The 14297-nt window shown below is 41.6% G+C and overlaps 1 protein-coding gene and 1 long non-coding RNA gene across 2 annotated transcripts in view; one reads left to right on the plus strand and one right to left on the minus strand.

Moving 5' to 3' along the window:
• Positions 1–14297, plus strand: part of LOC309487041 — a 97067-nt gene that overhangs the window by 14811 nt on the left and 67959 nt on the right. The gene's annotated exons all lie outside the window — the stretch shown is intronic.
• On the minus strand, positions 10859–14147 carry LOC309486872 (uncharacterized protein; the record flags this gene model as incomplete). The annotated part of the gene is made up of 2 exons (XM_082154339.1): positions 13991–14147; positions 10859–12582 (listed from the first exon to the last, which is right to left on the minus strand). The coding sequence occupies exon 2, from the start codon at positions 12416–12418 to the stop codon at positions 10859–10861; it is 1560 nt and encodes a 519-aa protein (XP_082010465.1). The 5' UTR covers positions 12419–12582; positions 13991–14147.

The raw sequence follows: 14297 nt of genomic DNA on the forward strand, positions 1-14297 counted from the left end.
ATTCAAAGCCCATATGAGATCTGGGATGACAAAAAACGTTGGTCCGACTTGCCCGTGTCTTGGCCACCAATCTGCTGGGGAGACATTTATTCTTATTTAATAGAAACCCCTGGACCCTTCACTCATGAAAGATTAAAGGCTTTCAAAAGTCTGGAGGCCTATGATTATTTAGTTTTTTCAAAAAGTTGGGCCGATCTTTTCTGCCAAACAGAAAGCAGTGATCGTGCTAAAAGCAGAGGTTAGAACAGCCTTTTCTTTTGCTTTTAAGTTTTGCGATCCAGAATAGCCCATTTTGATGTGAGGAACATAGTCTGGGTGCTGTGGATCGCGGTTTGGGACACCTGAATCAGAACGCGAAAACATATGACTCGGTTGATTTGACTCAGTTTTATTATTTTTTTTATTCAATCTTCTATAAATACATAGTCACTAAGACTTAGGCCTACCATGAACAAAATGAGCCTCACAAACTCGATCAGTAACGTTAGCTGCAGGAATCCAGGCTTTCTTCGGAGCGTCCAGGTTCAATCGCCTAATTGCACGCAACCATTTCTTTCGTTTTTCGCGATCCTTTTCGGAAGGAATTCGAAAAAAACTTTTTATCAGGCCCCCAACGAGCCGTACTCGACCACACAGCAAGAGTGAACCATCCTCTTCTCTAAATCCTCCTCCAAACGTGCAAAACAATCAAATTAGAGGTATCTATAGCGGTGTTTCCTGCCACACGATTCCCATGGTGCAACGCGACAAACATAAACAATGACGTCACAAAAGATCCGCCTATACAAAAGAGAAAATCTCAGAGGAATATCACTGAAAAAAGCTCTCCAGCACTTGAGAGACCTACGCGGCAAGGCCTGAAAACGGACGCAGAGTTTGTGTTGTTGTTGCTCATTGAGTAACATTGGTTTTGCGGTTTCACAGAACCAATATGCTGTTGTTGTAATGTTAGCCAGAGTAACAGGACAGTTTTAAGTGTCATTGTTTGTTTGGAGCTGCTGTGCTGCTGGCGACTAACAACCAACTCTTGCTTGTATTTACTCTTGTGTACTGTACATTTTTTATGCTTCCTTCTCGTTCGTCATTATCTTTGCTTTATTTTTCGTGAAGCAATATTTTGCTTAGCTTCTAATATGATAAATAGACATCCACGCTTGCAAAGTGTGTAGTAAACCCATATGAAAAAAACCTGCATGGTTCATATATAGCAACCATATATCTTCCTTACTTAAATCAGCCAGAATTACCTTCTGTGTTTCATATAAGGCCAATACATGTCCTATACAAAATCAGACCGATTATGGCCCATTTCATACTAAATAGCACACATATAACTTATAGGGGATTTTTGCGTCATATATGAATACTGTTAAAAGACTTATATGAGTTTTACATGACAAAAGTATGCAAAAGTGTATGGTATTAGTAGAAATATATAAAATTAATATAAAATTCATATATAAATCATTTAAAGTTCTTATATTGAATCATATGCTATTCAAACTAAAGTCATATAGAATTTATACACATTTTGTGTCATTTGTTTATGCGTTTCATACAGATTTCATGTTTTGATGACCAACATCTGATTCACTTATATGCAGTTGGCAAATTTCCACTTTAAAATGAAAATTCTGTCATCATATACTCACCCTCATGTTGTTTCAATCCTGTATGAATTTCTTTTTTCTGCTGAACAGAAAGGAAGATATTTAGAAGAATGTCAGAAACCAGACAGTTTCTGGTCTCATTGACTTCCATAGTATATATTTTTTCCTACTATGGAAGTCAATGGGACCAGAAACTGTCTGGTTACTGACATTCTTCTAAATATCTTCCTTTCTGTTCAGCAGAAAAAAGAAATTCATACAGGTTTGAAACAACATGAGGGTGAATATATGATGACAAACCTTTATGAAGACTGTTCATTTTCCTACAGGATTTTAAAGAGCAGTTATAAAGCAATGACATTGTAAGACCGTGTATTTACATTAATTGTGAACTGCCTGGGCCAGTTGTTTGTGAACAAATCATAACATATTATTGCAAATGAACAAAGTTGAGTCAAATATGTTTCTAGAACAGTGATTAAAATGTTGAAAATTGGCTGGAATATGTTTTTGTATATGTGACATGAACTCTGGTGGTGATGCACTCTAAAAACTTTTAATATGATTTACTCAATGTTTTGGTTAAACATTTTTACACTTAGAATTGATTAGATTTTTAAGCAGTGAAATCAATTACATACACTGTATTAACTGAGTAGATGTAAGTGAAACAAATTAAATAGATCTGAGTAACTGCATTTGGTACATTAACAAATAAAATTGAATAGAAATAATTGGGGGGGAAACATTTAAAAACAAATATTTATGAGTAATATTAACTGTGTTTCTATGCCAGTAATATTAACTTTTTTATTTCCTCTAAACCTTTGTAAAAATATTCCATACAACCACCGGTATAACTACATGACATTGGCCTTTATTGTCAATGAGTAGCCTACAGCAATACAGCATATGTTATACTATTTTTAACACATATACAATAATGCCTACATTTAAAATCATGTAAGAAACATTTTCTAAGTAAAAATTTAACATTTAGGCCTAAACATTCAAGTGTAATCAACCGGTCTGTTATCCAGTATCCACCGGATCAGCGCTGATTCCCATCCCGGAGATGGACTCGCCTCTGCGGGGGAACCTCTAACTTTACACCGCCGTCCTGCGTCACTCACGGCGAGAGATGCTGCGACGCGACTGACTCAATCACCTGCCAATAAACACACAGTGCACAGTTCTGAGGACATTTTATCATCCAAATTAGTTATATTCATTATCTTTAGGAATATAGTCGTGTGTTTTTTATGCAAGGCGTTACAATCATGCGAAAAGACAGGCGCGAGTCGACACTCGTTTAACTCGTGAGTAACATTGTGTCTCTGTATGTTCTTTCGCATTAAATAAAATGATTTAAAGCACATTAATGATTATACAGATAAAATAAAACATACACACACCTGAATTTCACAGAGGAAATGCACCAATTCTGCGCCGCTGAGAAGAGGAGAGGAGAACTGTTGCTTTGATACTGAAGAGAATTCAAACAGCGCGCGCTCACTCAAGCCCCGTTCACACTGCCAGCGACACGCAGCGACAAAGCGACATGATCCCATTCATTTTAATGGAGCGCTGGCGACTTCCGGCGACACGAGCGACAGTGACCGTTGGCGACAGAATGTGCGACAGAATGTGCGACAGAAGCGACACGAGACGCGCGACAAAAGTTCAGAAATTTCAACTTTATGCAAATGAGAAGCGATTTTCGCGAGCGACAACCAATAGGAAAGAAGACTTTCAGAGGAGCTCAGCTCACGTCACCGTCTCGAGTGCAGGCAAGACAGAAGAGTTCGAGGGCGATTTCACTGTTTTATATGATTTGACTGTAACCACATACATGGATATAATAAAATGATGCATGGAAAAGAAACTGTCGACAGTCTCAGTGAGTTTAATTCACACATTTAGTTCGAGTGTTGTAATTATGATGCAAGTTTAGCACTGCTGCAGATCATTTTACAGTTTCCCCTGCATTATGTTGACTATTAGGGACAAGAAAATTGATTATTTGTCAAATTCGAATGACGTTTTAGTAATTTATGACAGTATGAGTTAATCTGTTGATTGATCGATCGTTAATCCAGTAGGCTAAATGATTTAATCCACTGAACACTGCTGTGGTAATATAAAAACACTCTCCCAACAGCATACTGTTTCTTTTGAGCCTAAATCCTAGTCAAATTAAAATGATATAGTTGTATATATCACTTGTGATGGTATTTTGTATAGATATGGCCAGACGTGCAGTCTACCAGTCACATTAGAGCGACAGCACTATGAACGCCCACAAGCGACTTCACAGTACAGAGACTAGCGACATGCAGCGACAAAATCGCTGGCAGTGTGAACGGGGCTTCAACCGTTGAGCTGTCGTCGTCAAGTCAGAGGGTGGGGGAGGGGTGCATTGTGTTCATTGAGTAAACTTAATCAATTTCTTATGCGTGTTAAATATTAATAATATTGATTTTATTTAAGTAATATTTGTGGTTCTTGAAACAGATCAGTTTAATTATCCATTCTCAAATATGGTGATGGAAATTTCACAAATATATTAGCTCAGTGTATTTTAAATAAATAACTGGTTAGTCAAATACTAAATTATTTTAGTGAAAAACTTCTTTTTATTAACTGTAATTTTCAGACAAAATTAATTGTTGGAGTTTTAGTCAATTATTTTGGTATGTTCAACTCAAACTATCAAGTAAATGATATTCAGAGATTTTATTAAGTGAATAAAGTTAATTATTGCTGTGATATTTACTAAGCCACTGAATATTTTTTTTTAGATTTTTTAGAATTTATTTTTTATTTTACCCATAAGAATCACTTCGACATTTAGGAAAGTTTGTATAGGTTAAGAATAGAACTGCATGTTAGTACTGTGATAAAGTACAATTTAGAGAAATTGTCACAAATGAAAATGAAAACAGGTGATGCAGGATTTAAAATGAAAACTATTTATATGTGAAATATGCAACTGTATCTTGTAGAACACACTCTAATAAATGTGTGCTTGTGTGTGTAGTTTAAATGTTGTGTTTCATCTAATGCTGATTATACAGTATACAGTAACCATGATTGACTACAGGCATAGGGCTCGACTTAGGACAAGATAAGAACAAGCATGAGTGAAGTAAAGCCTTATACTGATTGGTAAACTGTACTGTGTTTTATACACGTCCATGCTGGACATTCATATTAAATTAGCATTATTTTCCTATGTTTTTACATCATGAAAATCTATATGGCTTCAGTTGTATGTAGGACATATATGACATAATATGATTAAAAATATACTAATATTATAAAATTTATATATGTGGTTTTTGCAGCATATATGTCCCTTACAATATTCTGTTGGAACATATAAGAATCACGGGAGTTTTTAGCAAACCTTTTCCATATGGGAAGTGTTTGTGAATTTTGGAGGCGGAGCAATGAAGAGAGGGGGTGGGTTTGTTTGGGTTGATTTCAAATATCAACAGTGTTCAACAACAATTCTGGGAGATCGCATACTGCACCTTTAATGCATTTAGCAGTTTTATTTTTTATTTTTTATCCAGAGCATCTTACATTAGATTGAAGGTGTAAATTGTTACTAGGAGGCCTATGCATGTTCTTCTGAAAATAGAACCCAATCTGCTGATGATTTTTAAGTCAGTGATAAGTCTGAGCTCTCATATAGCCTACAATCTGTAAATATTTAAAAGTTGAGACCAATGTGTCAGTTGTTTTCAATCTCTCCATCTGCAGTCATCCATCAGCGGGACTGTCACTTGGGGCGGCTGGGGTGGCCAGAGGATGTGAGTAATCCTCTAAAATGACTCCACAGAATGACTTGGCTGAACTTTCATATAGAAGTTACTCTGAACCCTGCAGATGTTGCCAATACCACAGCCAGGCTGCTATTATTGGTTAGGCTCTACCTGACTGAGTGGAAGGAAATAGGATGAGAAAAAAAGTGTTTTGACTCGATGGTTGCGAGGACTAGGTGCATTCTGGGAACTGATGTGCCCTAAGGGGGCCCCTAAAGGAGAGTTGAAGGGCGTGGCCCCTCCTGCTGTGGTTTACAGCTCACTTGTCATTTCTGCAGACACGTTGGCACAGCAACCGGCACTTTCCCTTGGGGCTGGTGTTCGTACAGAACATAATCCTGGTGGAGGCTGTCATTTCGGCAACCTCCATCTTTTTTTAAGCACTTGTTTTAAGTTGTCATTTGGACTGTTTGTGTGACTTTATGCGTGCCTGTTCAGTTTCAAGGATGGCCCAAAAACCGCAGCATCTTTTTTTAGCCCATACCGTTTGTGTGTGTATGTGCGAGAGTTTGCATGTTTTCTCAACGATACCCACATGATACTCTCTGGTGTGTCTTTGGGAGTCTGAAAAGTCTTTCGTCAGGCCTGATTCGCTCTCTCTGCCAGAGGCCTATAATGAATCAGTCGGAAACAGGATTCCAAAGTGTTTTTCTTTGGCTCAGATAAACACATTTTTTTTCCATTCAGCCTCTCAAGGATGCACAAAGCTTGTGAGTAACTTGACCTGCATTTCAAAGACATTGTTTGTTATATTGTAGTTGGCTGTCAATCGGGATGGAAAGTATTTCTAAACTTCCTTGGGCAAACTCAAAGCCTATTGAAAAGATAACAAGAGGGGGAGAGTGTTTGGAGCTATAAATATTGACATGATAATAAATGGTAATCAAGTGATTTGTGACACTTGAAAATGCTTAATGCTTTCATTACATGAGGACATGGGTTTGTGAACATCAATGTAGCCAGATGTTCTCAGTGATTATGGCTATAGTTATGTAATGTGTGCATGCCGAAATGAATTTTAACATTTTAAAGTTTAGTGTTGACTAACGTGATGGAATTCTTTGAAACGAGTTGAATAAAGCAGCTGATATCACAGAACAAAGTTAAACTATTATAATATCAAATTAGGTAAATGTGTTAATGTGATATTCTCATAGATAGATAGATAGATTGTTTTAACACATTGCTAGCATTAATTAGCAAATGCTAACATGCGTTACCACATTGCTAGCATGATATAGTTTGTTGCTAGCATGATTTAACACATTGCTTGATTAGCACATTGCTAACATGATTGAGCACGTTGCTAGCATGTTGTTAGCATGATTTAACATGTTGGTAACATGATTTCACATCTTGCTAAGATGATTTAGCACATTGGTAGCATGTTTTAACACATTGGTAGCATGTTGCTAATGTGATTTAGGACATTGCTAGTATGTTGCTGGCATGATAGATAGATAGATAGATAGATAGATAGATAGATAGATAGATAGATAGATAGATAGATAGATGATTAGAAATATTAGATAGATATATAGATAGATGATTACAAATATTAGATAGATAGATAGATAGATAGATAGATAGATAGATGATTAGAATTCTTTCCCACTCCCCCTCACTACTGTCACAGACAAGCCCATCAAACCTCTCACCACACCCATCACGGACACAAAGCCAGAGCTTACTGCAGACCCAGAACAAGAGCCTGTGCTTACCACGAGATCAGAGTGAAAGCCTGCCAAGGACTTTCCACTGGTGAAGAGCATTGCCCTGCATCTAGAGCCCGAGCCAGTCTAAGAGTCTTACCAGGTGAGAGAGCTGGCAACCATGTGCATCCCAGTGGATATATTGGTTGAGTTGGACTGTTTGGAGTTGGATCATGCCCTTGGTTCTGCCCCCACTCCTGGTGTAGAGTTGCTTCCTAAGAGCTCATTTAATATATTGTACTCGCTGATTTCGCCCAGTCTTCTCTCTCCTTCATCGCCACTGGTTCCGCCCAGTCTCCTGTCTCTTTCGTTGCCACTGGTCCCACCCAGCCTCCTTCTCACCAGCTCTTCATCTTCTTCTTGGCTGTCTCCCTTCAGATCCTTGGCTCTGCCTTGGGCTTCCCAGTCTCCAGTCCCACCTTGGTTTATGGAGCCCCTAACTCCACCTCAGGCCTCCGAGCACATGACTCCACCTCGGCCTGTTGATTCATTAGCTCCATGCTCCCTCGTCTCCTGCGTGGACCTTCATCCTAATGACTCTACCAGGGTCCCTCATCACTCTGGCCTTGCCTTGATCATCACCTTGGCTTTGCCATGGGCTTCTGGGCTTCCGGGCTTCCAGCCTTCTACCCCTTCGGCTCCACCAGGCTCTGCCTTCTCCGCCTCCACTATTGTCCTTGGTTGCTCCAGCTTCACCGCAGTCTTCTGAGACCCTTTCTCGTCAGCTCCGCCTTGGCCCACCAGACCAGCGGTGTTACCCTGTGCCTTTGGCTCCTCAGCTCTGCCCGTTTCTAAAATAACTGTTTTAAACTTGAATTTTAAACTGAAAACAAATTATAATAATAATCCCTGCAAAGCACATCTTTGCAATGGCTAGAGACATTGGCCAACAAATAATGTGTAACAAATGCATTACGAATACTGGGTGAGTTATAGAAAGAATGCTACATCTGCATTCAATTTCTCTTCTTACATACATTTGTACTCTTAACATTTGAAGTACAGCTTGAAGTAATCCCATCACAGAGCAGTGGTTCCCAACCTTGGTCTTGGAGTACCCCCAACACTGCACATCTCTCTTATCTGACACACACATCTGAGGTCTTGGGAGTCTTTACTAACAAGCTGATGATAAGTTGAGTCAGGTGGGTTTGATTAGGGAGAAATCTAAGGGCACGTTTACACGATAACGATACGCTTAAAATTGAGAAGTTTTCCTTTGAGTTTTCCACTTACAGACGACACCATTGTCAGAACGATCCCCATTCACACTGATTCGCAAAAACGACTAAAACGCTGTATTCTGCTGCCAGGCCATTAGATGGCAATGAAACACTATAGACTGAACTTGTAATACGGATGTCCATGACATCATCATTTCCACAGATTCACAGATTTTTGTTGTTTACTGTAAATTACTGTAAATGAACGGCCAAAATGTATAAAAAGTTTAAAATTTTTATTTGAAAACGTTGTTGCGTAAACAACCCTTTAGGCTATGTCTACATTAATCTGGATACATTTGAAAACGGCGTTTTAGTTTCAAACTTCCACACTAGCGTTTTCAAGCGTTTTCCAAAAGTTTCTCATCCACACTGACGCAAAATTCCCCTTACTACACATGCGTAAACCCTCATAAAAAGTTCACTGAGATGATACAGACAGAACAAGACTGTAACAAGGTTAAATGTTGTGGGAAGAAGGAGGCGGGAACCGGCGTACATTCAAACACATTCAAACACATTTTAATGATAAAAATAAAACGAAAGTAAAAGACAGCAGCCCCTCACGGACGACTGCTGTCACAATAAAACAAAACACAACACAAGTTCAGGTCTTTCCTCTCTCGATCTCCACTGTCGTCGCTCCCCCTTTATGCTTCCGCTCCTCCGTGAGAGATATGAGACTGGTGCGTCGCGCACAGATGTCGCTCATCAGTAATCACGCCGCTCTCACGGCCCTCGGCCTTGTCCTGCTCGCCACAAAGACATATCACGCAATTCTTCTGGCAGGATAATTTTATTTAGCAAAATATCTCACCATTCACTAATGCATCCAAGTCGCAGGACAGCAAATGCCTGTAAATTATCTGTCATCTTTGCAGGACTGTAATACGAAGAGTGTGCAAAGTAACATACTATTTTAGCAACTGTGTGAAATTGAATAGCACATAACAGGCTCAAAACCGTTATAAAATGTAATTCCTCCGTTTTCAGAATCTACACTACAATGCGAAAACGGCTTTTTAAAATGTATCCACTTTGGAGAGCATTTTCAAAAAGCTTTGTTTTCTTTAATAAAAACACCATCTCAGTGTGGACGCAAGGCCAAAAATGGGAACCACTGACTGACACTGTGGCCCCTATCTTGCACCCAGCGCAATTGACTTTGTACACCTATGCATGTATCATTCCTATTTTGCACCCACGCCAGTGGTGGAAAGAGTACTGAAAAAACATACTTAAGTAAAAGTACCATTACATTCCAAAAAATGTAGTGTGAGTAGAGTTAAAAGTATTTGTAAGAGTAAAAAAGTAGCTAATTTAAAAGTACTCATGACTCATGAGTAGTGAGTAGTGAGTACTGAGCTGCGGATTCTACCCCCTTATAATAAACACTGTGCACTACAATTAATAAATAAAAAAACATTGCACAACCTGTACATTATATTTTGTTTTTCGTCAGAAAGATTGAAGAATAGCTATCATCCATCTTTTTAAAATGCATCAAATCAGTACACTCATCCCCATTTAAATCATATTGTTTGAAAAAAATACATTTAAAATGAGGTGTAAGGCCACTGATCCTGATATTGTTGCACATAAAATATCAATGTTCATAACTGTGCAAAGAATTCAGAAAATTTTGGAAACTCATATGATAGTTCAGCATCACACACCATGAGATGGGTTAAATGGAGAAATAAAAAAAATACCTAATTTCTCTCCAAAACGGTACCAGTTTTAGTGTTTTGATAAATAAATGAGAATCACTAATATTATCAGTTTACCTCACCTAATGCACTGAAAAAGCCTAAGATAGTGAGCTAACACTAATTACACTGTAATTCCATGCCATTAAATATGTTACAATTTAAACGTAAATGCACATTGTCTAGAAGGGTGGCATCATCCCTTACATTTCACACGGCTACATTTACTCAAATTGTAATGCTGATAATATAACTTGTAAGGAAAATTGTGCAATAAATAGGGAAGTTATATCCGGGGAAACTTATAAAAGAAACAAACACACACACACAAAAAAATGCATGTCTCTTTGTAGTCTCGGCAAAGCTGTTTTTATCAGTAGCATCCACAAAAAAAACTTGAATAATTTTTTTATTTTATCCTGGAGTCTGTGACCGAAGGGTGAACAGAGAGATGACAGACAGGAGACTCCAGGATGGTATCGCCGCCACGGTGGTGCAGGACGAGGAGGTGGCCATGGCGAAGCAGGCCCTTCGGACGGCCATGGTGGTGAAGACCCTTCAGGTGACCATGGCGGTGAAGACCCTTCAGGTGACCATGGCGGTGAGGACCCTTCAGGCAGCCATGGCGGAGAAGACCCTTCGGGCGGCCATGGCGGTGAGGACCCTTCGGGCGGCTATGGCGGAGAAGACCCTTCGGGCGACCATGGCGGAGAAGACCCTTCGGGCGCCCATAGCGGAGAAGACCCTTCGGGCGGCCATGGCGGAGAAGACCCTTCAGGAGACCATGGCGGTGAGGACCCTTCGGGCGGCCATGGCGGAGAAGACCCTTCGGGCGCCATGGCGGAGAAGACCCTTTGGGCGCCCATGGCGGTGAAGACCCTTCGGGTGACCATGGCGGCGAGGACCCTTCGGGCGGCCATGGCGGAGAAGACCCTTCAGGTGGCTAGGATGGCATTGGGAACCGTGTCGGTAAGGCCTCCACGGTCCCCCCAGAGGACTTATAGCCCCCCCCAAAAAATTTTTCTTGGGGAAATTATCAGGCTCTGGTTCAAGACTGGATGAGACGGGGGGCGACTCTGGGCTGGACAGGACCAGGGGTGAAGAAGTCTTTGAGCTGGGCAGGACCAGCGGCGAAGAGGGTTCTGAGCTGGGCAGGACCAGCGGTGAAAACGCCTTTGGGAAGACTGGCTCTGGCTCTTGCTCGAAGACTGGCTCTGGCTCTTGCTCGACAGGGCAGGCGACTTCTTGACTCGGGACTGGACTCGGGACTGGACCTGGCCTCTCTGGGCCAACAACTGTCTCAGGCTCGGCGGGCATGACGTGAACTGCCTTGGCTTCGGCAGATCTGGCGTGAAGTGCGGGCTCGGCTGGACTCGGAACTGGACTCGGAACTGGATCTGGCCTCTCTGGGCCAACAACTGTCTCAGGCTCGGCGGGCATGACGTGAACTGCCTTGGCTTCGGCAGATCTGGCGTGAAGTGCGGGCTCGGCTGGACTCGGAACTGGACTCGGAACTGGATCTGGCCTCTCTGGGCCAACAACTGTCTCAGGCTCGGCGGGCATGACGCGAACTGCCTTGGCTTCGGCAGATCTGGCGTGAAGTGCGGGCTCGGCTGGACTCGGAACTGGATCTGGCCTCTCTGGGCCAACAACTGTCTCAGGCTCGGCGGGCATGACGCGAACTGCCTTGGCTTCGGCAGATCTGGCGTGAAGTGCGGGCTCGGCTGGACTCGGAACTGGATCTAGCCTCTCTGGGCCAACAACTGTCTCAGGCTCGGCGGGCATGACGCGAACTGCCTTGGCTTCGGCAGATCGGGCGTGAAGTGCGGGCTCGGCTGGACTCGGAACTGGACTCGGAACTGGATCTGGCTCTTCTGGGCCAACGACTGGCTCTGGATCGGCGGACATGACACTCTCAGGCTCGGCGGGCATGACGCGAACTGCCTTGGCTTCGGCAGATCTGGCGTGAAGTGCGGGCTCGGCTGGACTGGCGTTAAGTGCAGGCTCGGCTGGACTGGCGTGAAGTGCAGGCTCGGCTGGAATGGCGTGAAGTGCAGGCTCGGCTGGACTGGCGTGAAGTGCAGACGGTGACATGGCGTGCCACGGGAGGAAGCTCTCCAGACAACTGGAGAGTGCCTCTCTCCAGTCCAGACCGGAGAGATCTGGAGGCTCCCTCGGATCGACCACCTTGGCCCCAATCCGGTAACACGCCTTGATTGATTCATCGCTCAGCGAGCAGGAGGCTGCAAGAGGAACAAAACCCCAGGTGAATTGGAACAGATCGCGGCTATCCCGAGCCAAAACCGCGATCTGTCCAGCGAGCTCCCAGCTCATGATGTGGTCGGTTATTCTGTAAGGTCCGGGTTGAGGAAGGAGACAAGCCAAGCGAAGTACCAAAATAGCAAAGGTTTATTAACAGGAGGTAACTCAAAACAAACAAGAAACAGTGTGCTGGTGCACAAACAATAACCGACCAAAGACGAGTGAAGACCAGGGGCCTCATTTATAAACGTGGCGTACGCACAAAACGGGGCTGAAAATGTGCGTACGCCACTTCCGACGCATAAGTTGTGATTTATAAAAACAAACTTGACGGGAAAATGTGCGCACCTGCACGCAAACTCTCTGACCCATGCGTACGAACGTTTTGAAGATGGAGCAGTTTGGCGACACCGATGGTGAGCTGGAGTTAAGTGTCTTTTTGGTCACTTTTAGACAGAAAATCTAAAGAAAATTAAACATATACAGAAAGATAATACAAATATAATTTCACTCACCAAGCCTGTCACTTGAAGCAAATATCCATCCCTTCTTAAATGTCCGCGCCAGCGAGCGTGTTGGGCCGTTTAGTGAAACTGACGCAAATAACAGTTTAAATAAATAAAATAATGATTTAAACTATGTTTTACTTCTGATATACATTTACATTTACATTTATTCATTTAGCTGACGCTTTTATACAAAGCGACTTACAATTGCTATATATGTCAGAGGTCGCACGCCTCTGGAGCAACTAGGGGTTAAGTGTCTTGCTCAGGGACACATTGGTGTCTCACAGTGGATTCTAACCCGGGTCTCTCACACCAAAGGCATGTGTCTTATCCATTGCGCCACCCCCACCACCCCTACCACCCCTACCACCCCTACCACCCCCACCACCCCCACCACCCCTACCACCCCTACCACCCCTGATATAAACATTTAGATTAAATATGCCATTCAAATTAATGGAGTTAAACACTTAAACATGAAATCATTACTGAGAAGTTACAACATTTTTTATATTCAAATTCAATCAATAGAAATATTGTTGTGGATGCGATGTTTTTGAACACTTCCTGTGGCGTGCTGTGTTTTAATGTTTTAACCGCAGAGATAATTGCTTATCATGATAATACCAGATTGTTTGAGAAAATAGTTTCGTACAAATAATGCCCAAGGCCTATCTGTTTCCATTAAAAAATATAAATCAATTAAAAATACAATTCGGCCAGTGGAAAAGATTGAGAAAACTTTCTCTGAAATGTATTTTACACTATTTGATTTATGTATTCAAAAACAAGGCAAGGATAGGTAACTACTTGATTTTTATTAATGTAATGTGTCTTGTACCATTAAACGTTATCACGTGGATGAATAATAATATGCAAATGATATGCAGATGAGGATCTGCATAGTAAAACTAGGCGTTGTAAGCTCCATATATGGTTATTTCGGGGTGGAGACGCATGTGCGCACAATCTTCCGCTGACGGGGATTTATAAAGTGAATTCTGCGCAGGTTCTGGCGTACGAACGGTTTTATAAGTCTGAATATTTTTTTGCGTACGCCATTTTTGCCTTTCGGGCGCACGTACACTTTTAGTAAGGTTCCTATGCACAGTTTTATAAATGAGACCCCAGGAACTTAAATACACACACAGATGAACACAAGACAGGTGATGCAGATGATGATAACGATGAACAGGTGGGTAATTGAGGGAGTGAGTTCAGGTGTGGAGACAAGGAGGATTCTGGGAACTGTAGTGAACAGGACGATGACAGACGGTGAATGTGACATTATCACGTTGATGGATAAAAATTAAATTAAAACAAGCATGTAACGAGTAATGACCACAAACGGAAGGAAAATAGTGGAGTAAAAGTACCGATACATCACTTAAAATATACTCAAGTAAAAGTAAAATTACACAATTTTTAAACTACTCAAAAAA

The sequence above is a fragment of the Leuciscus leuciscus genome (genome assembly GCF_965113295.1).
Source record: "Leuciscus leuciscus genome assembly, chromosome: 22".
In the NCBI taxonomy this organism is placed as follows: domain Eukaryota; kingdom Metazoa; phylum Chordata; class Actinopteri; order Cypriniformes; family Leuciscidae; genus Leuciscus; species Leuciscus leuciscus.